General features: G+C 41.9%; 1 protein-coding gene across 3 annotated transcripts in view; it reads right to left on the minus strand.

Moving 5' to 3' along the window:
- Positions 1 to 27,757, minus strand: part of TPD52 (tumor protein D52) — a 211,216-nt gene that overhangs the window by 145,001 nt on the left and 38,458 nt on the right. The window contains exon 1 of one of the 3 annotated variants that reach the window (XM_074354952.1): positions 13,785 to 14,014. The exons of 1 other annotated variant lie outside the window; for it this stretch is intronic. In XM_074354952.1, the coding sequence (XP_074211053.1) occupies positions 13,785 to 13,803 (19 nt within the window). In that variant the 5' untranslated portion in view covers positions 13,804 to 14,014. Of the gene's footprint in view, positions 1 to 13,302; positions 13,660 to 13,784; positions 14,015 to 27,757 lie in introns of those variants that run through there. One more of the 3 variants, XM_045514143.2, reaches the window with a different exon arrangement.

A 27,757-nucleotide genomic window follows, 5' to 3' on the forward strand; every position in this document is an offset into this window, starting at 1 on the left:
CTAGTCTGTCCTCTGTATCTGTGAGTCTGTTTTTGTCGTTTTATTCCCTAGTTTGTTGTAATTTTTAGATTCCATATATAAGTGAAATCATACAGTATTTGTCTCTCTCTGTCTGACTTATTTCACTTAGCATAATGCCTTCCAAGTCCATCCATGTTGCTGCAGAAGGCAAGACTTCATCCTTTTTTATGGCTGAGTAGTGTTCCATTGTATATCTATACCACTTTCTCTTTATCCATTCATCTGTTGATGGACACCGCAGTTGCTCCCCTACCTTGGCAACTGTAAATAATGCTGCCATGAACCCTGAGGACCTAGGGCACTTTGGAAAGTTGCTCGTTCCATCCGAGTTCCCTGCTTTTCAAGTTTAACAGCTACAGTTGCCATTGTGAATAGAATAATCAGACCAGGAAAACGTCATCAGCCCTTTATCGGCAGTGACCACAGCCCCAGCCAGAGGCCACCCGCAGGACAGCAAGACTCCCAGGAATGGAAGCCCTTCCAGGGGCTAAAAAGAGGAGGTCAGTTTGGGAAGGAATTGTAATGCTGGGGAAAAAATAAAAACCTCTAAACCAAGAGAAATCTGTCATGTTATCTTTACTATTAGTCAGAATCTTCACTGAATCCCTGATGTGATGAGCAGTAGCCACCCATTAAAAAATCACCCAGAAAGTCGACTGTAAGGTCAACAGACCTCACTCGTGGGGGAAATGGGGGGAAGGGGTTGCCACTCTGGAGGGAAAATCCTTTCTCAAGGGAATATTTGACAAATCCAGACGCTGCTTGAATCAACCCCACAGCCAGGGTGCTCCACCGCGAAAGCGAGCGCTCACACCAGCAGGTTCACCCTGAGAAACCGCTGGTTAAAAAGGACATCACAGCTTTACTGTGATTTGGCTCTAATGTCACCTCGAGGCTAAATTGCTTCCCTGGCCCTCACACCACCCAGAGACTGCCTCATGCTTTCATTTCGCAGATATTTAATAAGTACTTATTCTCCGCAAGGCTCTTCCCCATTAAAGTGAATTATTGCTGACAGACTTGAGCTCCTTGAAGGTCAGACTCTAGGCTAGCACTATTAAAATACATTTCGCATTAAAAGCATCTTAACTAAAACCACTGACATATACAGGAATGGCAAAACCAGTGACTCTCCCTTGCCTCGCTTTCTTTTCTCATTTTACAAGCATGCACAAAGGTCAAACCAGCAGCCTCTCTGCGCTCAGAAACAAAAAACAGTACTCGAGACAGGCAAGCAAATCATCAACTTAATCTGAACTTCCCTTTAAAACCCGCCCTGGCTTCTCAAAAGAGCGGTCTCTCATTTTGGGTTTTCATCCCACGTTTGACCACCCTCACAGGCCCCGCGTCCATGGCGCCTGCCCTCCCCCTCCTCCTCCACCTCATCCCAACCCGCAGAGCTCCAGTCTCTCAGCACTGTCCATGACCGGTCCTCATCACCAAAGCCAGGATCCACTTCTTCCCCTCAATGCACTCGGCCTCTTCAGAGCCTTTGAAAGTCAAATGCCCTTTTTCTTAACTTGCCCCTTCCCCTCCCAGCCCTGAAATGTCCCTACTCCATGCTCTGTCTGTCCTCTTTCTTCTGGGCCATCTCAGCAGTTTAATAGCTTCAAATATCACATGTGCTAATATGTAAGTAATAAGCTAATCCTTAGTAGCTTCAAATTATCACGTTTCCCAAACCTTGCTGTCCTGCCCCGCTCCTTCTCACAGATCCACAGTCACCCGTACTTGTGGGCCCGTCCACAAGTATGTCCCACAAGGACCAGGTGGTGGCTTTAAAACGTGTGTACATTCACTGACACTCTTCCCACAAAAAGTAGAGTCCAATTCTCCTCTCCTTGCACGTGGGCTCGCCTTCATGACACACTTCTAACACATGAGGGGGAAGTGATGCCACGTGACTTCGAGGCTAGGTCATAAAAAGCCACACAGCTTCTGACTGCCTCTCCCTTAGGACCCACTGGTTAGGAGCCCTGGGGTAACAGGTAAGAAGCCCGGGCATCCTGGGGCTGTACGCTGTTGGATCAACGGCAAGGTCTCCAGCAAAACACAGTACTCAACGCAGGCAAGCAAATAACCATCCTCAAACAGGCCATGCTGTTTTCACCGGAGAGCATGCCGATCGAGTCAGGCGCCCGAGGCAGGTGCCCGAGGAGCCCCAGCTGCCGGCGTCTTCCCAGCACGGCTGCCCCTCATGAGAGTGAGTGAGCCTTTGGGGGAGCTGAGCCTCGTGCTTCAAGCCCCCAGCTGAGCTGAGTAGAGCAGAGACAAGCTGCACCCCCCACCAAGCTCCCCCCAAATTACAGATCTGTGACCACAAGAGATGCTGTTGCTTTAAACCATTAGCTTTCTGGGTGGTTTTGATGCAGCTTTGGACAAATGGAACAGACCTCAAATATGACATACCCCAGATGAAATTCTCTCCTCCCTGCTCTTTTCTATTAGAAATGACACAAAAGCCCCTGTGTGCTCTTCTTTATCCCCAGATCCTCTCCCCCAACATCTGACCGATTGCACCCAGACCTCTCTCGGGAATCCAGCACCCCTGCCCCTGGTGTGGAACACTGCGATACCTGCTATGTGGTTTGCTAGTACCTTCTACTCAGTTGCCAGAATGTTATTCTGAAACTAAACTCTCAGCCGCCTACCACCTGCCTATCACCTGTAGAACACAGTCCTGATTCCTGACCCTAGCACACGAGGCTGCTCCTACACCCCTAGTGACCACCTTGAACTCCAGCCACAGGGGACTTCTACGGCTCAAGCAACTTTGTGACCTTTCATGCCTCTGCACCTTTGCACAGGCTGAAACTCCTTCCCAAATTCCCTTCTTCATCCTTCCCTCTCTCACCTCTTACCAAGACCCCTACGTAGCCTTCAAGTCCAAGTTCAAAGGCCACCTGCTATGAGAATCCTCCCTGGATGACCAGCCGACGCTGCTGGCTTCCTCCTCTGCCAGGTGTGCAGCCCTGACAGCCACTGCAGTGGCCAAGCTGGACACGTGCTTCTCCAGCCTGGCCTGAGAGCCCGAGGGCAGGCATCACATTATACTTGTCTCTAAATAAAGGAAATGTTTCATTTGAATTGGGAGCCACTGATTTAGCATTTTACAGAAATGCAAATATTCAGTTTAAGAATCAGCACCTATTGAGCCCCAGTGCTAGTCAGATTTTTACTTAATTTTCTCAGATTAAGTAGGCTGAGGTGTAACAGCCTCCAAGAGGTTGAGTGATTTATCCAGCGTCTTACAACTAGAAAATAAGGAAGCCAAATTTTGAACCCAGACATAATGTCAGGTCCCGCATTCTTTGCCCTGAACATTTACAATTAGCTCTGGTGCACAAGGACAGACACATGGCCAAATTCTTGTGTACACACACGCCCTGCCTAGCACTCTCACGTGGTAGCTACCACAGCATGGCGCCCTTCTGAACAACAGCTTTGAAAGGAAAAGGGAGATGATATAAAACTTTTACATAGTATAATATGTTGCACAAGGGCAAGAACTCTGCAGCCAAATATCCCAGGCTTAAAACCCAGCTCTGTCTGTGTCAAGCTGTGTGCCCCTGGAGAAGTTACTACCCTATTCCTTCATACCTTGCTTCTTCAGTTGTAAAGCGTAAAAAAACATTGTGAGTGTGGCTCACAGGTTTGTCATAAAAGTTTTCAAAATGAAACATGAAAAGCATTGAAAATAGAACCCAGTCTACAGAAAGCACCCAGCAAAGGTGGTTGCTGCTGATATTAGTGGTAACAGTTGCATTTTGAAGTGACCCAGTGAAACCCCAGCTGGAAAACTTAAGTCATTATAATGCAGGGCTTGAGGCAGTTTCGATTCTAATTTTGTTTTAACTAGTTGGAAGGAAAACATTTCTAACATGTATGAAGTGTCCCCAGCCCTTTAAACTGTTTTGCAAACATAGTTGAATTTGTTCTTGGACGCCAGGTTACTTTCTTAGAGACAACAGGTGTGGGAAGCAGTTTTTGCCATGCTCTCCGCATCTAGCAGAGTATGGGGAGATCTTGATCACTCAGCTTCTGTTTCCTGAAGTTTAAAATGAAAATGATAGCAGTCCTACCACCCCGCAGCATTGAAAGACTAAAATGAAACAATATGAAGACAAATTAGTAAGAGTTCTGCAAAAGCCAGATGGAATCATCATTACCATCAACACCATCATCACCATTCTGACTGCTAATAAAGTCACATACCAAAAGTGGTACACTCAGTATACACCAAAACGGACAGTTGGTCACCACTTTGCTAAATGCTCCAGCGGCCAAAATGCTTGCGATTTTCCCTCTTTACGTAATTTTCGTTCTGGTTAACTAGTAGCAAATCCTTTCCACCACTGTCAACATCCCCCTTGCCCTTCTCAATTGCATTCAATGAAAACTTCTAAAACATATTGACATCCCTCCTAAGTTCAGGATACACTAGAACCAAAAAACAAAAAACTAACTTTGATAACACAGCATAGAAAACGTATTTATGAAAGTTATTTATTGAGCACCACATCCACCACCCTTTTGGAGAATAAAAACATAACCAACACTGTGTATTCTTCTGTCTGTTAAGTGTATACACACACACTTACACCTACTTTGGAAGTGAAGTACCAATTTGGCTTCTATTTACAGACCAGATTTTCAGTGATTATAGATAAAACTCTAAGCACATTTGGAATATATATTCTTGTCTCCTTGCCAAATCACTATCTTTTCTTAATTCTTAACTTTTTGTATCTAATCCCTTCTGACTCTAAGGATGCTAGAAATCTTTCTAATTTTTTTAAGTGTGTCAAAGTCAAAGTTTATTGTACTTTCACTTTCCTATCTTTTTTTTTATTAATAGACTTTATTTTTTAGAGCAGTTTCAGGTTCACAGCAGAACTGAGCAGAAAATAGAGTTTTGCCCATAGCCCTCCCCACCCACACACACATACACCCCTACCCTCAACACCCCTCAGCAGTGTGGCATATTTGGTACAATCGATGAACCAACATGGACACATTATTATCAACCAAAGTCCACAGTGTACATTAGGGTTCATTCTTGATGCTGTACATTCTATGGGTTTTGACAAATGCATAATGACATGCAGCCACCGCTATAAGTATACAGAATAATTTCATTGCCCTAAAAATCCCTTGTGCTCCATCTAAGGAAATCTTTCTAATTAATGTATGCACAACAGGATAAATATTTATGGAGAACACACAACATACACATCCGCTAAGAGCTGGGAACACAAATGTCAGGGCGGTCTCCTAGTGACACTTTACTTCTAGCCAAGTACACACCCTAGTGGGTTGTATAAACTATAATCTTCAGTCCTACGGCCCTACTGACTGCACTGGAAGCTCCTTTTCCACATCACAATGCCGCCAACAGATCTCAGAATACAATAGGTGAAGTTTAATCCTATTAAGTAAATTCTCAATCCAAAACTTTACAAGGTCCGGTTTTATATAATTTTAAAACTGAGTTTTACATTTGAATAGCTGTAACATGAGATGCACTCACCGTGCCTATAAGCCAAAGCATGTAAATTAATACCCTTGCCTAAAACCACTACTTTTAGCATTAATTACAAAAGCATCTAAAGAGAAGACACACAGACACAGAGAAGCAAGTACTGAAAGCTACTCAGAGCCATGTAAGTTACTCTAAAAACTGTCACAAGAAAATTAATCTTTATTAGTAAAAATAACATAAAACGATCCAACATAACCAATGAAAATAAAAATAGAAAAAATAAATCCTTGCCACTAAACACACAGATTTAATATGGACAGGAGGGTGGGGAGAGGGGAGGAGAAGGCAAAGACACACTGAGATCCCAACTGTAAGAAGTAAGTAACAAATAAAAGCAAATGGCTAATATCATCTACAGCCTCTCTAGTAAATGGAGGAATTTTACAGGAAAAGAGATGGCATTTTTTTTTAACTGATAAGTTTTATCATTCTTTTCCTCCGCTCAGGGCAATGACATCTGTGCAGAAAAGGAAACGACCAAGAGTGAAAGGCAATTTAGAGAAAGGGAGAAAATATTTGCAAACCATGTATCTCATAAGGGCTTAGTATCCAGAACACATAAACAACTCCTACAACTTGACCAAAAAAATTAGTAATAATAATAATAATAATAATGCAGTCATAAAATGGGCAAAGACCTGAACAGACATTTCTCCAAAGAAGACATACCAATGGCCAAAAAGCACATGAAAAGATGCTCGGCAGCATTAATCATCAGGAAAACGCAAATCCTAACCACAGTGAGAGAGTATCTCGGACCCGTTAGTAAGGGCCCTGTAAAAGACAGAAGACAGAAAGTGGAGCTGAGGATGTGGAGAAATCAGAACCCAGGCAGCCTACCCACCTCTTCAGTTTTTTGGCCCCCACAACCTTCCCTCTTCCCTTTAAAATAGAATGTAAAATGGTACAGCCACTCAGCCACTCTGGAAAACAGGAGAGAAGTTCACAAAAAAAAAAAAAAAAAAAAAAAAAAGGACTAGTATATGAACCAGCAACTTTATTTCTGGGTACTGAAGGGGTTCAGAACAAGTCTCTCCCAAATGAGCCACTGTGGCCTGTGGGCTATTTTGAGCTGAAGGCTCAATCAAGACCCAGCAGATTCAAGAAAAACTTTTACCTCTCCTTCCACTGCCTAAAAGCATTTAGATAGAGGGTCTGGTCCACGAAGGGAACTAACACGAGATACAGCTACCAAGAATACAGGCTGGGTGTGGTGGGCTGGGGGGCAGACCGACTGGGCCTAGAGATCAAAGTCCTCTCTGGGTCCCATGTCCTGCGTGACATGGCAAACATGTTTACCAAACATTTGCTCTTCCCATCTTCCTGTGACTTGTCTTCCTCCCTTTTGAAGCCCCAGACCCCTCCCCATTCTCCTTAGCTCAGAATGTCATAAAAGCCTCAGCTGCCTGACAGCCTGTGGGTCTCATATTCCTGTAGGACTCCTGTATGAACCTAACTAAATTTGTTTTCCTCCTGTTAATATGTCCTATGTTAATTTGATTATTAGACCAGCCAAATAACCAAGAAGGGTAGAGGAAAAATTTTTCCTCCCCTACTCAAAAGGATGGAAAACAGGACTCAAAAGAGTATTTGCACACCCATGCTCACAGCAGACAAGAGGTGGAAGCAACCTAAATGCCCACTGAAGGATGAATAAAGAAAACAAAGGATGATAAATAAAAGGTGGTATATATAAACAATGGAATGCTATACAGCCTTAAAAAAGGAAGGAAATCCTACAACATGCACCAACATGGATGAACCTGGAAGATACTGTGCTAAGTGAAATACACCAGTCACAAAAAGATAAATACTGCATTTATTCCACTTTAATAATGTATCTAAAGTAATCAAACTCATAGATACAGAAAACAGAATGGTGGCTGCCAGGGGCTGTGGGGACAGAAAAATGTGTGTTGCTCAGTGGGTCTAGGGTTTCAGTCATTAAAATGAAAAAGCTGGAGAGATGTGTTATACAATAAGGTATGTAGAATTAATAATACTATCTTGTACACTGAAATATGACTAAGATGGTCAATTTTATGTTATGTGTTTTTTACTATAGTTTGTAAGAAATGAGAATTATGTTTTCCTGTTATTTAGCAACAGGCATCAAAAGCCTAAACATATTCACACCCTTTGTCCTGTCTCAGGAAATTTATCCTAAAACAATTTATCATTTAAGAATTACAATATCTAAAATGGAAGTCAATCCAGATCCCAGCAAAGAAGCAGTTATATAAACATCAAATGGTGAAAGGATACAGTCATCAAAAAATATAGTTTAGAGATACTTTTTTCTAAATGATATGTCAAAAATTTTTTCATCTAATAGTATCCAAAACAGAATACAAAACCGTATATATAGTATGTACAGTATGACCATGATGAACATATACTGGGACATCCAATAAAGGAAAAAAAAAAAACAAGCTTTAATAAAAGAAAGAGAAAAGGGAAGGGGGAAGGGAGGTGGAGCACAGGGGAGGGAAGAAAGGTATACCAACTGAATTTCTGTTAAAGTTTCATTCAGACAAGTTGATTCTAATGTTCATTTGAAAATAAAATCCAGCAAGAGTAGCTAGAAAAAAAAAATCTAGCAATAAAAACAAAAATAGAGTGATCAGGGGAGACTAGCCCTTCCAGATAATTTTACATATTATGAAGCAACAATAATTTAAACAGTTTGGTTGCTATGGATGAACAGATAGATAAATGGGAAAGAAAGGAAACCAGAAATTTTGTACTGACAACAGTAGTATTTCAAATCAGTAAAGGAAAGAGCCATCCATCAGGAACAGTGTTGGACAACTGAGTAACCAACTGAGGGGTTGGCAGGGGGCAGTTTAAGATTCATAACTCACATTTTTTATCAAAATAAACTTCACATGGATGAAAGATTTGAATGTAAAAAATAAAAACATAAACTCCAAGTGAGAACAGCATTTCTAGGACAGATTGAAAAGCCAGAAGCTATACATGAAAACAGCCATCGATTAATATTTCTGCTTGGAAAAAAATCACTAGAAAGTCAAAAAAAGGAACAACAAACTAGGGAAAAGATACATTAGCAATTCATGTCATGGACAGAGGCCTACATTCCACAAATCAAGAAGAAAAAAGACAGATGAAACAATAGAACATTTGGCAAAGTATATGATCAGACACATCACAGAAAATGCAATCTAGATCTTAAACTATCAAAAGAAGGACAATCACCTTCATATAAAGAAAAATATATAATAAAACATACACTGAGAAGCCCTTTTCTCCCCTGCAAGATAAGCAGACGAGTAAGTGCGACAACACCCTGGCCGCCTGATGGAGGGAAGCAGGTGCTCCCACATTGCTGGTGGAGTGTAACTGGCACGACTTCTATGGAGCAGAATTTAGCGCTATCAAAACTGAACAGTCACATTCTTCTAAGAATTCTTCCTACACACATACTGGCAGATTGATCAAATAACCTGCATACAAATTTATTTGCTGAAGCTTTGTTTTAATAGCAAAATATCAGGGGAAACCTAAATGTCCATCCATAGGGAACAAGTTAAATAACAGCTCTTATGCTACATAACATGGTAAATCTACAAATAGACATCTACAAACAGCTATTAAAAATAACATATAACATTATGTGGAATGATCTCTCAAACAAACTCTACTTAAGTGAAGGAAGTTAGGTACTAAACAATTTGTGGGCTACAGTTTAAACAATATATCCACACATATATACATGCATATATATAGTATTTAAATCTAAGTGTACATAGATAAGTACATAAGTAGAATCTCTCTGGATGGATGGAGAAGAAACTGTTAACAGTGGTGACACTGCTATCCAAGGGAAATAGCCTAGGAGACAAGAATGAGAAGGAGATTGGTTGACATTCTGCAACCTTTTAGTCATTTTGAATGCTGTATGGTGTGCATGGTCACACTAGTCAAAATGATGTTGGAGAAGGGTATTTTTAAAATATACTGAGTTTAAATAGGGGGTGGGGGTGGGAGGCAAGATATAAAATGAAATATTCCATAAGAGATTATTCTGTGACTTGTTTCAAAGGATGGATCCATGGATGGGTATAAGCCAGTGTGTTAACAGTGATTTTCTAGGGTAGGATTATAGGGTAGGATTTATAGGTGATTGTGTTCTTTTTCTCCATCTATTTTCTCTGAGTTTCCTAAAATGAACAACTATTCTCAGCTACCAGGAAGTATTTTTAATTCAAACGTTTTTTAACTTCCACTAACCATTAAATCCCTTGATCCCTTGGACACTTTTCTAATAAAAATACACCGCTAAGATTATGGTTTCTGTACAGCTGGTACCCAACCGGTTTAAATGAAATTCGGGAGAGTCTCAGAAGAGAGATTTACAACAGTCAACAATGAAAACAGAGATAATTAATCCCACAAGGAAAATAAAGTAACGTTAGCCTATAACAAGAGGGCCACTAGCACAGAAGTCCAGGGGATTTGGGTGTTCTTTTCGGTTTGGAACCATGAGTGTAATTTGTTTTTATTGTGTACATAGATTATTCTGTTTTGATATCTGGCTGAAAGATCATAACCACTCCTACCACTCAGCTCTTCCCCCAGGGACCAGGCGGACTGCTGCATAAAAATAAATGAAGGAAGTGCTCGTGAACTAACAAAGACATTAGCACCATACAGCAAGCTAGACTTGACCAGAGAAACCAAGGACCTGGGGCGGGTGGAAGCCGACCCTCAAAATTGTCATCCATTCATCTCTACATTTGTTTTACCTGTAAATCAGCAACAGCTCACCTTTTGTTTATGTCAATAGCATAATTACCATGCTGAAATTAGACTAAAGTATAGTGACACTCTTTTCTTGCAGCTTTCCCCACTCCCCAGTTTTTCTGGCTCCAGCAGCCTTCCCTCACCCCCTTAAAATAAAGCTTCAGTGTTGCTGTTGGTGGTGGTGGTGGTGGTTTAACTCAAACAAAGGTAAAATGCTTAGTGGCTAGGTGACTGTCACTTCAATATAATGATGCTAAACTCACATAAGAGAGTACTCGGGTATAATTATCTAGTCAGCCCCATAAGAGGCAGACAGGAGGTTTTTGACACAATGTTTTCTCTAGGTAGCAGGTCACACTGCACTTTCAAAGTGGAAAATACAGCACACGTGAAGTGTGCTGTGCTGGGCTGAACCGCAGACACTCCTGAGAGGCGCTTCGCAGTTTAAGGTATATTTTAAATCATCTGATGTTGACTGCTCTCAATACGAGCAGAGTAGTGTATACAATGCCTGAGCATAGGAGAGCATGGGAAAACAGTAGAATCTCAGCCCCCTACTGAAAAGCATTCATAATGCATGGCTGAAAACACAGGAAAATTGTTCATTTTAAATCTTTATAGCTCTGTTAAACAAAATTGGTAGCAAACGATAGATTTTGACAACTTCACATAATTAGGAATGTATAAGGAGACAATTTAATAGAGACACGCATTTAAGACAAGACACAGGGCATTTAATTTTGCATTTAAATTAAATTCAATTTGTTTAAGGGACAAACACAACAAACTCCATGAATATTTTTTAAAAAGTAAGTTAAACAAATCCTAAATGTTCTCATTTGGTTTTAGATACTTTGGAAAAATCACAATTCAAGCGACAATTACAGAGTTTTTATTAACCTTATCTCAGCCAGTATGCTTTGCTCGTGAACCTGCAGGTTTACAGTCCCAGGTTCCACGTCGGACTCACATAGTCTCACTATGGACTCACTGAACACTGAGCCATCCACTCTACTCGTTCAAAGACCTAACAGGTAAACTTACCCTCTAAGCCCAGCACAGCCTTCTTAGCAACCTTCTCCTCCCAACCAGAGTTCTGCTTCCTTAAAACACAGAGAAAAAGAAGAGGAGGAAGTGGGAAGCAGTTACCAACTTAGAGGGACATCAGAGGTTCCAGGAGCTGGAAGGCACTTGCCCTTGGGCACTTTGCCCTTTCCTCGGAGGCAGTCAGCACACATTTCTGAACACCTACTATGTGCGGTAGGAACAGAAAGATGAAAAGGCAAAAGAGACAGGCCGAAGGAACCAAAAGGACAAGGAAAGGCCACGTGGTTGTAACACAGCAAAGCTGCGCCAGCAGCCAGCTGACCTTGCTCCAGGCAGGAGGCTCGTCTTTCGTTCAGAGCCCAGTCTCCAAACTCCCCACTTTTAAGAGGATGAATTTCCCTCAACCTTCTGGAATAACAACTAAAGGCAAGGACTAACATGACCAACAAATATCCTGACCAAAGAAAACATCTGAAAACTAGAGACAGAAAAAGACTCCTCAGGGGAGGGTACAGCTCAGTGGTAGAGCACATGCCTAGCATGCACAAGGTCCTGGGTTCAATCCTCAGTACCTCCATTTAAAAAATAAATTAAAATAAGTTAATCTAATTACCTTCTCCCCCAAAAACAAAAATGCTTTAAAAAAAAGAAAAAGACTCCTCTTGTAAACCAAAGAATTTATCAAATATTATCTTCGACATACATACACAAAAAGCAGTCCTACAAGAACCACATAAAGGACATCAGGAAACTGGAATATCACAGAAGTACGAATGACTTGCGATTCTTACCAGCTAAGCTAGAATACAAAATCTAATGCAATCAGTCACTCCATTCACCTGATTCAAACACAGCTATTTCATCTACTTTGACAGGTACCACAGCTATGTATGCTAAAAACATCACTACATGAAATATGACAAAGTAAGTCATATACAAATATGCATGTTCACATGTTTCCCACCCTCACTGCCCCCATTAAAATCCAGACAGAATAATGCTGGCCTACTTGGTGGCCCCTAGGCCTTCTCCTAACAATATGTATAAAGACCTGTGAGGAGGTTTCTGACTCAAACATTTAAATGTCTACCACGTGCAAATCACCAGGTTACCCAACTGTGAACAAAAATGAAGTATATGCCTCTCCCATAAAGAAGTATAAAATCCAGACAGTGTGTGTGCAAGTGTAAAGATACATACATGACGTATTATACACATACTACATATTACATATTGTATAAAATGTTTATAATATAAGCGTTCATATGTTAGGCTTGAGATTAATTTGAAAGGTGATAAGGAAGGGTTGGAAGGCTCCAAAGATTCTATCTTATAACTCATCAAAAGTAAAATACAAAATAGTACATATGGACTATGGTTTCATTTAAATGAAAACTCGTAAGTATGAAGGTAAATATTGTAGGATAATAAGCAAAAAGAAAAAAAAACCTTTTGTGTTACGATTCAAAATAAGAATAATTCCCATCCCCACTTTCTAAAATTTACCTTAGTATTTTTACCTCAGTATTGTTACCTTTTTAGCGTTTACATAGCTTTTAAAAAGGGTGCCATGAATCTGACAGTTACTGGGTTATTATCAGCAAAGAGCTCTAGGATGTAGCAATAATCTGAATCTGAAAACCTTGCCCTACCACTGCCACATCGCTTTTAAACAATGAGTGTACTGGGGGCAATTCTACTTGAGATACTATTTTCAGAAACAACTGTATTCAAAGCCAGAGTAATCAGACTAAGGGTTTTGTGTCGGCGGATGCCACCTTGATAGGTAAAAGAGGATCCTTACTATGAAAAGCCGCCCCCTCCCCTCCAAATAAACCCATAGGCACTACTCCACAATCGGGGGATGTTAAATGCTTGCATGCAAAACCATCGCCACGGGTTCAAACGCCACCAATATTCCTTACCACGTTAACCAGAAGAGGGCAAAAGTCTTAATACGCGGGTGGGGAGGATTTCACGTTCCCATCTTCAGGGGTGAGATGACCCCTCGGTTCCTCAGTTTCCACGGGTTACAAGGGCCAGCTGAACAGGACCCCCTTCACGCGGCTTCCTCCCAAAGCGCATCGCGATCCGCAGCCCCGGCTCCGCGAGCCTGGCGCCAGCCCTCCGCCGCCTCCCAGAACCTTCTCTCTCTTTCTTTTTCTTCTGCTGTGTCTCTCTCTCACCCACTCGCACGCGCGCGCGGCCCCATCCGCCCTCTCCGGCCGCGGGAGCAGCTCCCTGCAGCTCGGGCCCCACCAGGACCCCGGATCCGGATTCGGATCCGGGAGACGCAACTTGCGGCGCGGGCACAGAAGGCTCTGCACCTGCTCGGGCGCCAGGCCGCACGCCGCCCCGCGCCGCGCCCGACCGCGCCCCGGCCCCGCGCGGGACCCCGCACCCTCACCTTGCTCGCCGCGGTCCATGTCTGCCGCCCTCCGGCCGCCCGTCCCCGCTCGGCTCAGCCCGCCCGCGCGCTGCGCTCCTCCTGGCCTCCGCCGGCGGCTCCCTGGAAGTCCCCTCCCCCGGAGGCGTCGGGCGCGGCGGCGCCGCCCGCGCGCCGTGGGGAGCGCTTTCTCGGGGCGTCACCCAACCACCTGACCCCGCCGGCCGGTGCGGGAGGACCGGCGGGAGGACGAGTGGGCGGGCGGCGCTGGGAGGGCCGGGCCGGGCCGGCCGAGCTCAGGCAGGAACTCGCCCCGGAGGAGGGCAGAGGGGACGGCGGGACTTCGCATCACCCTGGAGGCTGCTTGGGGACCGGGATGGCGGGGGCGTTCCACCCTCAAGTTATTTATCACAGCCAAAGTTTCCTCGGGGGCACTGGAGATGTCCTTTCTCTGCCTCCGCGAGCACTCGCTCTTATGTACTCACTGAGTGGAAAACACAGGAAGGTTATTTCGAAATGCCAGTGGCTCTTTTCTCTTCATGTCTCTTTTCCTGTTCTCCTACCACTGAAATAATACCCTAGGTTGTCTGCAAGACTAGGTCCAAAACAAGCAAAGAGGCAAAAATTGCAAAGAAAACATCTCTCGAAAAATGATGTAGTCCTGTCTTCACAGAAAGTGGGGTTTTTGGTGACAAATTAGTAAGATTTTCATGTAGTAATAGCTGTTTTGAGTGCAGAGTTAAGGACGACGCTCTGAAATGAAGTAAATGAAATACTGGAAACCAAAGGGTAGAATTATCAACAGGGACCTTTGGAAAATATATTTGGATATATATATATATTATCAACAGGGACCTTCGTGTCCATTGCTCAAAGGACAGTTTGAAGTTCCTGTAATAACAATTTTATTATCAGCATTAGCACTCTACTTCCAAAGTGTTCTGCAGTTACTCATCCTCCGTGAAGTCACTTTGATTATATTTTTCTAAAGTGGTACCTCAGTTTCCTAAGCCATCTGCGTCTGCAGGTAAAGCCAGCTGCTTCTTGTGCTCCGTGGGGACCCTGGCTTGACCTGCAGCCCGCAGAACTGGCCAGTACTCCACACGCCCTACGCTTTTTCTGATATGTTTTAAATTACCCGTAGTTACCTGAAGCGACTCCGTGTTTCCTCTGCACTGCGCTCTGTGTCCAGTGGGGCCCTTTCCCACCTGCATTGCCAGCGTCTTCTCCTGAAGTTCATTCCTATTACCTCAACCAGATGAGGCCTGTCCTCTGTGATCCCTCCTACTCCCACTGGCGTCTGTCCGGTGGCACTCACCTCTGACACTCATCTCTCAGGCCAGCGAGATGCAGCGCTAGCTCTATCTGCTCCACAGACCTGCTTGATTATAACCTAGCTGCTAATGAGCTCCAGGAGGCCAAGGATCGTTTGGATCATCTTTTCACTGATTTATTATACCATGCATTTAATCCATATTGTAAGTTTAGCTTTCATGTTTAAATTTTAAAATGAGGTGTATTGTATCTACCAATAATCCATTGTTCGTTTAAAAAAAAAAGGTGCAATGATATGCCTTTTGTTATTTTTTTTAAGCTTTTTTTTTTTTTTTTGGTGGGGGGAGGTAATTCGGTTTATCTGCTTGTTTTTTTTAATGGGATTGAACCCAGGACCTTGTACATACTAAGTATGCACTCTACCACTGAGCTATACCCTCCCCACAAGATGGCCTTCTGAATGTAACAGTGAGGTGAATGTTGGCATTAGCAGGAAATTCTATGATGTGGTCAAGAATTTTTGACTAGCAGCTGCTCAGATAAATAGCTGGAAAGACGGTCTCTCAAACTACGGACTAACCTGTGGACAAATAAATAGAACTTGAAAATTGTGTTGGTTAAAAATATTTATTCTATACGTATCTATTTAACTTGCCATATAGTGATGAATTTGACTTATGTACACTAGAAGAAAAAAATGCCTTATGTCTTGAAGAATTTATATGCTTGTTCACCTCTGTGGCAGGGATGGCTAATAGCCTACTCTATATCCAGCTTTCCCATTTTCCTTCCTAAAGGGCCCAAATCTTGTTTGGGGTAGCAGTGTGTCCAGCTGAAACACTGGCCACTGCAGCCTTCCTTACAGCTGGGGGTGGCTCTCTGATACATTAATGACCAATGAGAGATGAGTTGGAACCTCCAAGAAATCATTTTAAAAGAAAGACTTGGCTGGACCTAGAGATTATCATACTAAGTGAACTAAGTCAGACAGAGAAGGACAAATATTACATGATATCACTTATATGTGGAATCTAAAAAAATAAATACAAATGAACTTATTTACAAAACAGAAACAGACTCACAGACTTAGAAAACAAACTCATGGCTACCAAAGGGGAAAGAGGGGAAGGGATAAATTAGGAGTTTGGGATTAACAGATACACAGCACTATATGTAAAATAGATAAACAACAAGGATTTACTGTATAGCACAGGGGTCTATATTCAATATCTTATAATAACCTGTAATGGAAAATAATCTGAATATATATATATATATATATATATATATATATATATATATATATACACCTATATATATATATATATATATATATATATATATATATATTCCTATATATATATAACTGAATCACTTTGCAGTACACCAGAAACTAACATAATATTGTAAGTCAACTATACATCAATTTTAAAAAAGACTTGGCAACATTACTTGGTCTTCAGCCCTCCCCTTCCAGCCTAGCAGGGCAGCAGCCACCTTGAGATCATGAGGAAGAAAGCCATAGCCAAGTTTGGCAGAGCAGACAGGCAGAAAGAACTTGGGTCTTCAGTAGCATCATGAAGCTGCTGTTTATGGGAGAAAAATAAATGCCTGACTTTTTACAGCCCCTGCAGTTGGCTTCCTGTTACGCTGAGCCAAAAGAAGTCCTAACTGATACAACATGCCTTTTTAATGTTTTTTAATTGACGTACAGTTGCCAGTTGGAACCTCCAAGAAATCATTTAAAAAAAAAAAAAAAAGACTTGCCTATAGCAATACAACTGTAGCAATGTTGTGTTAGTTTCAGGTGTATAGCAAAGTGATTCAGTTGTGTGTGCGTGTGTAAATATATATATATATATTCTTTTTCAGATTCTTTTCCATTATAGGTTATTACAAGGTATGAGTATAATTCCCTGTGCTATACAGTAGATCCCTGTTGGTTATCTATTTTATATATAGTGTGCCTATCTTAATCCCAAACTCCTAATTTATCCTTCCTCCTAATCCCCTTCCCCTTTGGTAACCACGGTTTGTCTTCCATGTCTATGAGTCTATTTCTGTTTTGTAAATAAGTTCATTTGTAATTTTTTTTAGATTCCACAGGGATATCATACAATATTTGTCTTTCTCTGGCTTTCTTCACTTAGAATGATAATCTCTAGGTCCATCCATGTTGCTGCAAATGGCATTATTTCATAACTTTTATGGTCGAGAAATATTCTATTATGTATATATACCATAAATGTTTTATCCATTCATCTGTTGATGGACATTTAGGTTGCTTCCATGTCTTGGCTATTGTAAATAGTGCTGCTATGAACACTGGCATGCATGCATCTTTTCAAATTAGAGTTTTCTCCCGATATATGCCCAGGAGTGGGATTGCTGGATCACATGGTAACTGTTTTTAGTTTTTTAAGGAACCTCCATACTGTTCTCCATAGTGGCTGCACCAATTTACATTCCCAACAGTGGAGGAGGGTTCTACAACATGCCTTTTTAAAATTCCCCTTCCAGCATGGACCAGCACAGGTGGGTTCATGCAGTCCTGAGCCTTAGGCAATTATTAATTTAATTTTCTCTAAACAAGATTAAATAAGCACTGTTTATATTATAAACAACCTAGCACATATTTCCACAAAAGCCTACTTTCCTCTTGTGTCTTCCTTCTACTTATTTTTTTTCTTGAGAAACAGAATCTGCACTTACAACTCCTGCTGAGTTACTTCTAAAATGAACAGAGCTTGTGTTTTAGTGCACTGACAAATCTCTGGGGAACGGCTAGCACTTAAACAGCACCTGGGTGCATTTAACCGAACCATCCTTTAAAAGGCTCAGTAGAGAAGACATTAGAGTTACTTTGCAATGTTGTTGTTATGGTGACACGGATTTTGTTGGGGGAGGGCGTGGCGGGTAATGCAAATAGTAGGTTATTTTTTTAAGTTTCTTTTTTCAAATACTCATCCATTGGTGAAATTTCTGGCAGAAAATGTCCCCCCAAGCAGATGAATTGAAACAAATGAAAATATTGAAGAGGATGGAAACGGAAGCTGTACATTGTAAGTGGAAACTTCTACACTCTGCCCTCATTGAAGCCGTTCCCCATCTGAGAGCCAGCAGAAAGCACACACAATGTGTACATGGTCAGGGGCTCTGTGCAGGCCCAGCCCTCACATCTGTGGGCCGGAGTAAGGGCACTCTTCCTTCTGGCTGTGCCCTTTCACCCAGGCCTCTGCCCTCCCGCGGTATAGGCCTGGCATTTTCCTGTGCATGGGCACCTTGGCCAGATAGCACATCTCTCTCCGCCCTTCCCGATCAGCCACCCCTCGCTCAGACTAGGACTGCGCTCAGAAGGACTGTCTTGGGAGGTGGTTTGGGGGCAGAGTTCAGATCTGCAGGTACCCAGCACCCGGTGTATAAAGCGGGTGCAGGAATGTGTGGGTACGTCCATTTGGCACCAAGGATTCCTCACCTGGGCAAAGGCACCGGTGGGCAGTCCCCTGTAGCCTGGGTCTAGGGTTGCCAGATGAGATACAGGCCACCCAGTTCAACGTGAATTTCAGATAAAAAACAAATAATTTTTTTTAGTATGAGTATATCCCCCACAATATTTGTGACACTCGTGCTAAAAAAGTTACTCATTGTTTATCTGAAATTCTTTACAGCAGGGTCCTATATTTTTCTTTGTTAACTCTGTCAACCCAAACTGTGTCTAAGGGCAGTTCTGGCTCTCTGCTTGGTCAAACCACTAAAGATATACAATCCTGCAACTTTAAAGAAGTGATCATATTCCAGCAGAAAAACAGATTCTTGAGGTTTGAACCGTGGAAGTACACTAGGGATATGTACTAGGGGAAGGTTAGGGAGGCCAAGGGATTGAAGAAATATTGATTTAAAGACAGATAATTAACATTTAATTGCTTTAGTAACTATTACAGCCATCTTGCATTCTCTCAGCTATGTGGAAAAATACTGTGAATATGATATAAACAACTTTAAAATGCATAAAAATGGGTACTGGCAGGAAAGAGTACTTAATACTAATGGAAGTTAGACATGTAAGTCCCTAAACATTAACAGGAAGCGATCTCACGTTATTGATTTTGGCTATGTTAAGAAAAGCCAGAGACCTCTTAATCTTCCTTGTATTTTTTTAAGCCACTTTGAATTTTGTGTGTTTATCAAATTGCGTCACTGGAGCTGGGTGGGGAAGGGAGCACAGGGAGTGAGCCACGCTCCCTTTCCTCCTGGAGCCTCAACCATCACTCTTCTCAATATTTTCATCTATCCTTAAGATTACTGTATGACTGTATGATATAAATTCCATTAATTATATGTAGATTCAATAATTAAGTGATTAACAATATTTGTACATTTTTTAACTGGCATTTGACTCAATGACTTGCAGGCCATTTCATCCCTGCTCTTTGCCGGAGCACCAGTGTTCCTCTTCCAGAAATGATGCAGGCTAGAATGGCAAGTGCCCAAGGTCAGGGCTTGAGGAGCCAGAGTCTGTGTCACTGTCACAAAGTGCAACTCTGCAAGGCCAGATACAACTCAGGACACCTGAGTAGATTTAGCTGAACAGTCACTTAAAAGTTGACTTAAGTGAACTTTGAAATCACTTAAAACCATTGCAATCCTTGGTTTCTCACTTAAGCTTCTCTGGCTCACTGTCCTCTGAAATTAGGAGGCATATGTTGGGATAAAGATGGTGTATTGCACACATTCATTCTTTTTTTTTAATTTATTGCATTGAGATATAATTCACACGCTATAAAATTCATCCTTTTAAAGTATACAGTTCAGTGGTCTGAATAAACATTCATTCATTCTTACTTCCTCCCAATGCAACTAAAATTACAGAAAAGGGAAAAACCCACAAGGACAAAGAGAATGCAAGAGGTTGCATAATCACAGTTGACCTTGCAGATCTGAGAAAGCCGATTGCTAAGCTGGCAGTGGGAAAGCAAGAACTTAACTTACACGGCAGAACTTCCAACCGCCTCGGGACTTGGCACCAGGAATCCGTGGATGCAGAAAGTGGGAGCTCAAAACAGGAGGACTGGTTGAAAGTCTACTTAAGAAGGTTTTAATTCCCTCCCCAGTTCTGCTCAGAAGACTGAGGTGATTTCTCTGGAGAAGGAAACTGGCTAATCTCTTGGCGAGAGCACAGTAAGTAGGAGATAGAAAAATCCACCTCTCAGGAGTTTGACTAACCCAAGAGAAAAAAAAAAAACCCTAAAATGTTGACATTGGGGAAGCCAGATCACCTTACCATCAAACCTATAGTCCACAAGTTTTGCCCAGGTGCCCAGAGAGGCCAGTCAGCTGCTTAATGTCCATGAGAGGCAGCCATGAACCCACAGAGCTCCACAATGGAAGACTGAGACCAAAGTAAACACAACAGAAAGGCAACTTACAGGAAACAGACTATACAGGGAAAAGAAAACAAACAAGTTTTTTTAAACTATCATTATTATAGTCAGAGAGAGAAGTAAAGATATCCCAAACATGAAACAAGTATTTGCAATACAAAAAAGAAAACATTCAGAGAATAAAGAGTTCTTGGAAATTAAATATAGTAGACATTAAAACCCCTGCAGTAGGTAGACTACAGGTCCCTAAAGATGTCTACATCCGAAACTCTGAAACCCATGGCAAAATGGACTTTATAGATGTGATTGCGAGCCTGAAATGGGGGGATTGTCCTGGATTATCAGGTGGGCCCAGTCTAGTTAAATGAGCCCTTAAAGCTGAGAACTTTTCTGGCTGGAGGCTGAGAGATGCCACAATAGAAGGTGAGGAGAGATTGGAAGCACGAGAGGGATTCCACTCACTGTTGCTGGCTTTGAAGATGAAGGAACCGGGCTATGAGCCAAGGAATGTGGGCGGCCTCTAGAAAGCAGATGAGACTTTAGCTGACAGCCATCAGGAAAATGCAGGCTGTAGTTGTATGAAACTGAATTCTGCCAACAACCTGAATATGCAAAGAGAAATTCTTGCCAAGAGTCTCCAGAAAGGAACATAACCCTCCAGACACCTTGACTCATTCTCAAGACTCATGGTAGACTTCTGACCCTCAGAACTGTAAGGTGATACATTTGTGTTACTTTAAGTCACTTCATGGAGTAACAAGTCAAGTAAATTTCCTAGAAAGTAGAACAAAAAAGCTATGACCTGTCAAAAAGAGGAGAAAACAGAAGAAAATTAGAAGACTGATTCCCGAGATCCAATATTCAAAAAAGAGCTCAAGAGAGAGATAGAGGAAACAGACAGAAGAAAATCATCAATGAAATAATTGAAGGAATTTCCTTCAAATGGAAGGACACAATTTCCAGATTGAAAGGGCTCAGTAAGGGCCAAGAGCATGGCATGTATCTATGAAATTCAGAACACTGAAGATGGAGATCCAGAGATGGGGAAAAAAATACGGTCCCATTCAAAGTAAAAGGATAAGAATGATTTTTAACTTTTGAACAAGACTAGAGGACAATGGAGCTCTATCCTTAATTTACCACGGAAAAGCCCCACCAGTCATAGTGGAAAGTTGGTGGATAATGCCTAAAACTGAAGAAGTACTCACATATGCATGTTATTTAATGATAGGAAAATTTTTTTTTAATGATTTTAAAGTGGTTGCCTTCAGGGAGGCACACACAAAGGGTGAAGGGGTGGACTTCTGGAGTTTTTTGCAACAACCCTTGTTTTCCACTGTAAAATATATATGAATATAATTTAATAAAACCTGAAACCAGGGAAGTAAAAATAAGCTGAAGAAAACAAAATCAATTAAAATTTAAGTTCCAGAAACAGACTCACAGACATAGAAAACAAACTGTAGTTACCAGGGGGGATAGGAGGGAGAAGGATAGATTAGGAATTTGGGATTAACAGATACACACTACTATATATAAAATAGATAAACAACAAGGACCTACTGTATAGCACAGGGAACTATATTCAATTCTTGTAATGAGCTGTAATGGAAAAGAAACAAAAATATATATGTGTATGTATGTATATGTATAACAACTGCTTTACTGTACACATGAAACTAACACTGTAAACTGACTACATTTAAATAAAAAATAAGAATAAAAAATTAAAATAAGTTTAAGTAAATAAAGTAGCATGAACACATTCAGTAGTTGAAACATTTTTTAAAGAGAGCTATTATGTGCTTCCCTTGAATTGGCCTTGATATAGCCAGTGAGATGTCTATATTTATTCTGTGCGGAGAGCTTTTTAGAATGAAGAGGAACAAAAACTACAGTATCACGTCAAGAGTCATCCTTGTTATCTAATAGATACAGAGCTTCAGTTTGGGAGGATGAAGACGTTCTGAAGATGGATGGGGTGATGGTTGCCCAACAATGTGAACGTACTAATGTCACTGAAATGTGCACTTAAAAATGGTTCAAATGGTAAATTTTATGTTCAGCATATTTTTCCACAATTAAAAAAAGAATTATCCAACACTTTCCCTTTATTCAATTCAAATTAATCATTATCAATAATAGCTGATTATTTGGGAGGAATAGAAAAAATGTTGAATAAGTTTGTGAGAGATGCTACGTGCTGTAAAGTCTCTTAACCAATCCCTGTTTTCTGAAGGCAGTCCTTGATGTGATGTCACACCAAAGTTTCTATGATGAAATAAGTTTTTTTTTGTTGTTCTTCCATTAGGGAAATTAAGAGATGTTTGATTCTGAAGAGGGAATGAGGAAAATAGAGTAATATGACTGCCCTATGCAGAATGTTTTGGCCATTGTTACAGATTCCCCCAGGAAACAGATGGGGCGATGGAGATGCAGGAAGCTTACTGGTGAGTCCTCTGGGGATCTATATATTTGCACAAAGGTATAAGGTCAGATAGGAAAAGGTATTATACCTGGTATTCCTTAATAATTTATGCATTACTAAATGAATCAGAATAGAACTAAGAAGGGTCAAACCGGGAAATAAAAACTAAACCTACCTTCTAAGGAAAGTGGAATTTAAGAAAAATGTCCCACTGCCCGGATGATAGGCCCTTGACCCAGAACCTCCCCCTTCCTCAAAGGGTCAAAATTGTACTCCCAGTGACACTGTAGTGATGTGCTATGACATTATTAGTAAAGTATTTTCAAAAAGCTCCAAGGAAAGCTTCACTCATGGTGTATTTTAAACCCATTATGAGAGGAAGGAAGGAAGGAAGGAAGGAAAAAAGGAAAGAAGGAAGAGGAGAATTTTAAGCCATTTCATGGACTGTCCTAAAACCCAAGGTACACAGGAGAGTAAGCCCCCTTCCTCCACAAATGTACCAAAGTTAAAATGACAGATCACTGAAGAGAGTCCCTCTTCCCCTCACTAATTGTCTCTCTTGCTTCCTCCCCAGGGAAAAATGCCAAAGAAGCAGGAGGCTTCTAAAGTAAACCATTAGATGCAGATATGAAATTACCTACCAGAGAGCTACTGTTTCTGACCCCGGAAAGAAAAATACTCTCTCTTCAGTCTCCACTAATAAACCATCTGAGGGTTCCCATTAGTCAAGGGGCTTATGAAATCCCACTTGCTGGCCTGTGGATGAACTGTCTGAAAAGTATTTCCTGTGATTCTCAACATTTTCTAAGTTTTAAATTCTGTGTTGAAAAACAAATTGAGCTATTTTCTCCAATTCACATTTCATGATGTTCAATATTAAAATTTAAATGTAACCAAAGATCCACATGAGGGTACACACGAATACGCTGATTTTCCCAACAACCTTGAGGTGACAGAATGACATCTTGCAAACGAGGACACTGAGACACAAAGATGTTAAGAAACTTACTCAGAATCTCATACCTCTTAAACGTCAGAGCCGTAACTCACCACAGATCTCCCTTTCCGTTTAAAGAAATTTCCACCACACCAAGACAGCAAAATGGCTCTGAGGATGAATTCATGCATTGATACAGCTTCATTCAGGGAAGAAAAAAAAATACACACAAGTGAGCTTTTCCTATCTGACCCACCAGCCTGGTGCCATCTCAATGGACAGATCTAGGATCAAAAAATTATAGAATAATCATGTGACTCAGGGCTGGAAACTACTTCAGGCAAACATCTGACTTGGTCCTTTGCTTTCAGGGAAATAAATTTAACGTTATGCCCATTTTATTGGAATGGCAGTTGAGTTCCAAAGAGGATGAGTAAGTGCCCAGGATGTATAGCCATTAGTGAAGGGACAACCAGAACTCAACTTTCCACCATTTCCTGAGGTGACCTAGACCTGCAGGTTGAGTCCTCACAACCACATTGTGGTACAGGCAACAATCAGGCTATTTTAAACTGACATTTGTTATGTTTTGGGCAACCCGGGAAGGGACAGCCCCCCAATAGATAGAGTGGCCATCTGTCTACACAATGTTGTTTAAGGAGTCTCTGATTACTACTGAGAGACTGAATATACGAACAGACAATGGCCAAACCAGATATGACAATAGAACTCTCACCCACATCCTGCAGAAACCAGTCCAGGAAGCCAAACCACAACCCCTGCAGTGATCAGCCCAGCACAGTCAGGACTTGATCACTGACTGCCAGCTTCCCAATTTTTTGCCCACACTTTCAACGCAGGGCCAACCAAAGAAAGCCAAATATGTTCCCCAAACCAATCATATAAGATGCTCACTGTTAGTCGGCCCACCTGCAGCTCCCCCAAGCCAACAACTTCCAACAAGAACATACCTGAAGCCTCTCCTTTTTTTCCATTACAGTCATCCCTCAGTATCCATGGGGGTATTGGTTCCAGGACCAAGATCCAAAATCCAAAGAAGCTCAAGTCCCTTGTATAAAATGGCACAGTATTTGCATATAACCTACGCACATCCTCCCGGATACTTTAATTCAGTTCTAGATTACTTATAATACCTAATACAGTGTAAATGCTACGTAAATGGTTACCAGTGCGTGACAAATTCAAGTTTTGCTTTTGAAACTTTCTGGAATTTTTTTCAAATATTTTTGACCCACAGTTCATTGAATCTGCAAATGCAAAACCCACAGACATGGAAGGCTGACCGTATAAATCTTCCCACTCTCCTGTCTGCCTTTGAGTCTCTACCAAACACAAACGATAGTGGCTAACTCCTTTGCAAGCTCTGAGTAAATAGCTTCTGTCTGTTCTCACTGGGTGGTCTTTATTTCCACAATTTCCCCAGAGGCTGCAAGACATGATCTGCCCTGCTCATTGCTGCAGAACCCCCACCCGCCTACCGGGTGCCATCCTATGGAGACCCCTTCTGCCGCTTGTGGCTTTTGACTCCAAGTTGACATAGGAAGTCAGCACCACATCTAAACTCCATTCTCTTGACATTGAGTCCCTTGGCTATTTATTCTCAGTTTGGTACCCAGGTTATACATTGGTTCCTTTTTTTTTTTTTAACATCCTTAGTAGATCCAGCCATTTCTTTTCATTCTTTTTGCTCTCTTTTGTACTTCCAAAGTATGCTGCACTCTTGTTTGTCTTGTTGGCCATCAGAGAAGGATCACAAGGTGGAAAAGACACCGAGCCTATTAGCCTGTTTTTCAAATCAGCCTCACAGATGGGTGAGTTTGTGGTTTTACCAGACCAGGAGTCATTCAGACAAAGTTTGTTGTGGGTTGCTAACAAAACTGGATAAGGTTCTTCTGTCTTGTCTGCCTTGATGTTTTTTTGTCCTGAGACCTTGACTCTGAACCTGAGAGGATGTTTTCTTTGGTTTCCCCCCTACCAGGGGGCACACATTGTCTGGGTGCCTCAGCCAATTGTCAGGGTGGGTCTTGAAGGACTAAGTTTCAGCTGATTGTTGCCGACCCTCAGGAGGTCACCTAAGTCCAAATCTTCTCCTCCAGAGAAAACTCCTGCTTCTAATAGGTTACATTACAATCTTAATTCTTATGACTTCTTTGCAAATGGCTGTTAGTTCAAAACCTCAAGAATTCCCAGAAGGAGGGAATAGCTCAGTGGTGGAGTGTATGCTTAGCATGCACTAGGTCCTGGGTTCAATCCACAGTATCTCCATTAAAAAAAATTAAATAAATAAACCTAATTTACCCCCCACAAAAAAAAAACAAAAACAAAACCTCAAGAGTTCCCCCAGGTGAAATTTGAGACTGGTCCCCGTACAGAGAGGTCAGGGAGGGACCCAAGAAAGAGGCAGACTCCTCCAGATGGGTGGGTGGCTGGTTTAATAAGCAAGAGAACTTACATTTGAGATTTGGGTTGAGCAGGTACAGGACAAGGAGATCTCCACACCCTCCCACCGAAGTCTTAAGTCTTACAGAGGCCTTAAAAGGTTTTAGTCATACACACGGTCCAGATAGTCTCAAGAACACCTACTCTCTCAAGGCTGTATCCTTGAAATGGCTCCTAGTGCAGGAATGGTGGGCAGAAAGTACATTCCAAGGACAGGGGAGGGAGGGAGGGAGGAGACTCTGACTGTCTGGGTCCAGTTTGCAGGTTAACCAGAGGTCACATCCCCTGGTGCTCTCTTCCAGCGGTGGAGTGAATTCATCATGGATGGCTTAGGTCTCCGCTGGCCACTCTGAGGAAACACAGTATTATTCACTTGAGAGGTACCTTAGTAAAGAAAGGGAAGAAGTTTTCCCAGTGGGCAGTGTGTTTCGATTGGGATGCAGAGGCCTCCAAATGAAATTCTGATTCAATATAAGTGCCTCACTAAAAAATTATTTGGCCGAAGCTAATAAGCAATCTGGCAAACTTAGACACCAACAAGCGAGGCTCATTTCCCTCATAAGCCTCCTCCTGCCCTGTTCTCAGATGCCTGTCCACTTCCAGCTCCCCCTCCTCTCCTTTCCCCTTCTGATCTCCCTCTTGCACCTATAGACTCCACCCTCCGCTTCCCCGTGCCCAGACCCCTGCCTTTTCTCAATGACTCGACTAAAACCTGAAAATGCTAGTTGCCACTAAAGAGCAACCTGCCCATCAACCAGTATGTGAGCAACTGTAAAATGTGAACCTTGGACCCGAGCTGAATCAAGGGCTGTAATTAAGGATTTCCCTAAACCCAAACAATACCAGCAACTATCCACAGAAGAACTTAGAATTATTCTGCATATGACATGGATGCATATAACCCCAGGTTCCCTGACCTACATCAACTTGTCCACGTGTTGGTCAGAACCTCAGATACTAAATTCTGGATGGCAAAAGCTGACTAGTCTGACCCAGAAAGCGATCCAGAGGATTCCTCTTTCCACAAGAAACCTGGGGGTCAAAAAACGGCCCCCAGAGTAGGGCAAAGCCCCCTAACAGCCGTACTTCTCATTAAAATCAATGGGACCGTAACTCAAGCATGCAAACATATAAAAGGTAAAACTACAGGTGATCTGGGGATAATCTAGAAAATAACTTGGAACAACACTTGGAAGTTTAAGAAGGTGGCTGCATAACAGTGGCATGAGTGATGTAGACAAACCCTTAGAGTTTTAACTCAACTTCATGGGAATCATCAAAACCCCATTGCTTATTATAGCCACACCTTTGACCTGATTGCAAAGGCTTGTTCTCCTTATTCTAGGGCAGTAGCTTCCAGTGCAAAATGTCAATGCTCTTTCTGAACTAGTTCTAGGCTCCCTACTTGACCTGGCGTTTCCTCTCACAATACAGACATTACTTACTAAGAATATACAACCTTTCACCCAGCCAATTTTTTTAATTGAAGTATAGTTGATTTACAACGCTGTAT

The sequence above is a fragment of the Camelus bactrianus genome, chromosome 29 (assembly GCF_048773025.1).
Source record: "Camelus bactrianus isolate YW-2024 breed Bactrian camel chromosome 29, ASM4877302v1, whole genome shotgun sequence".
NCBI classification, from domain to species: Eukaryota; Metazoa; Chordata; class Mammalia; order Artiodactyla; family Camelidae; genus Camelus; species Camelus bactrianus.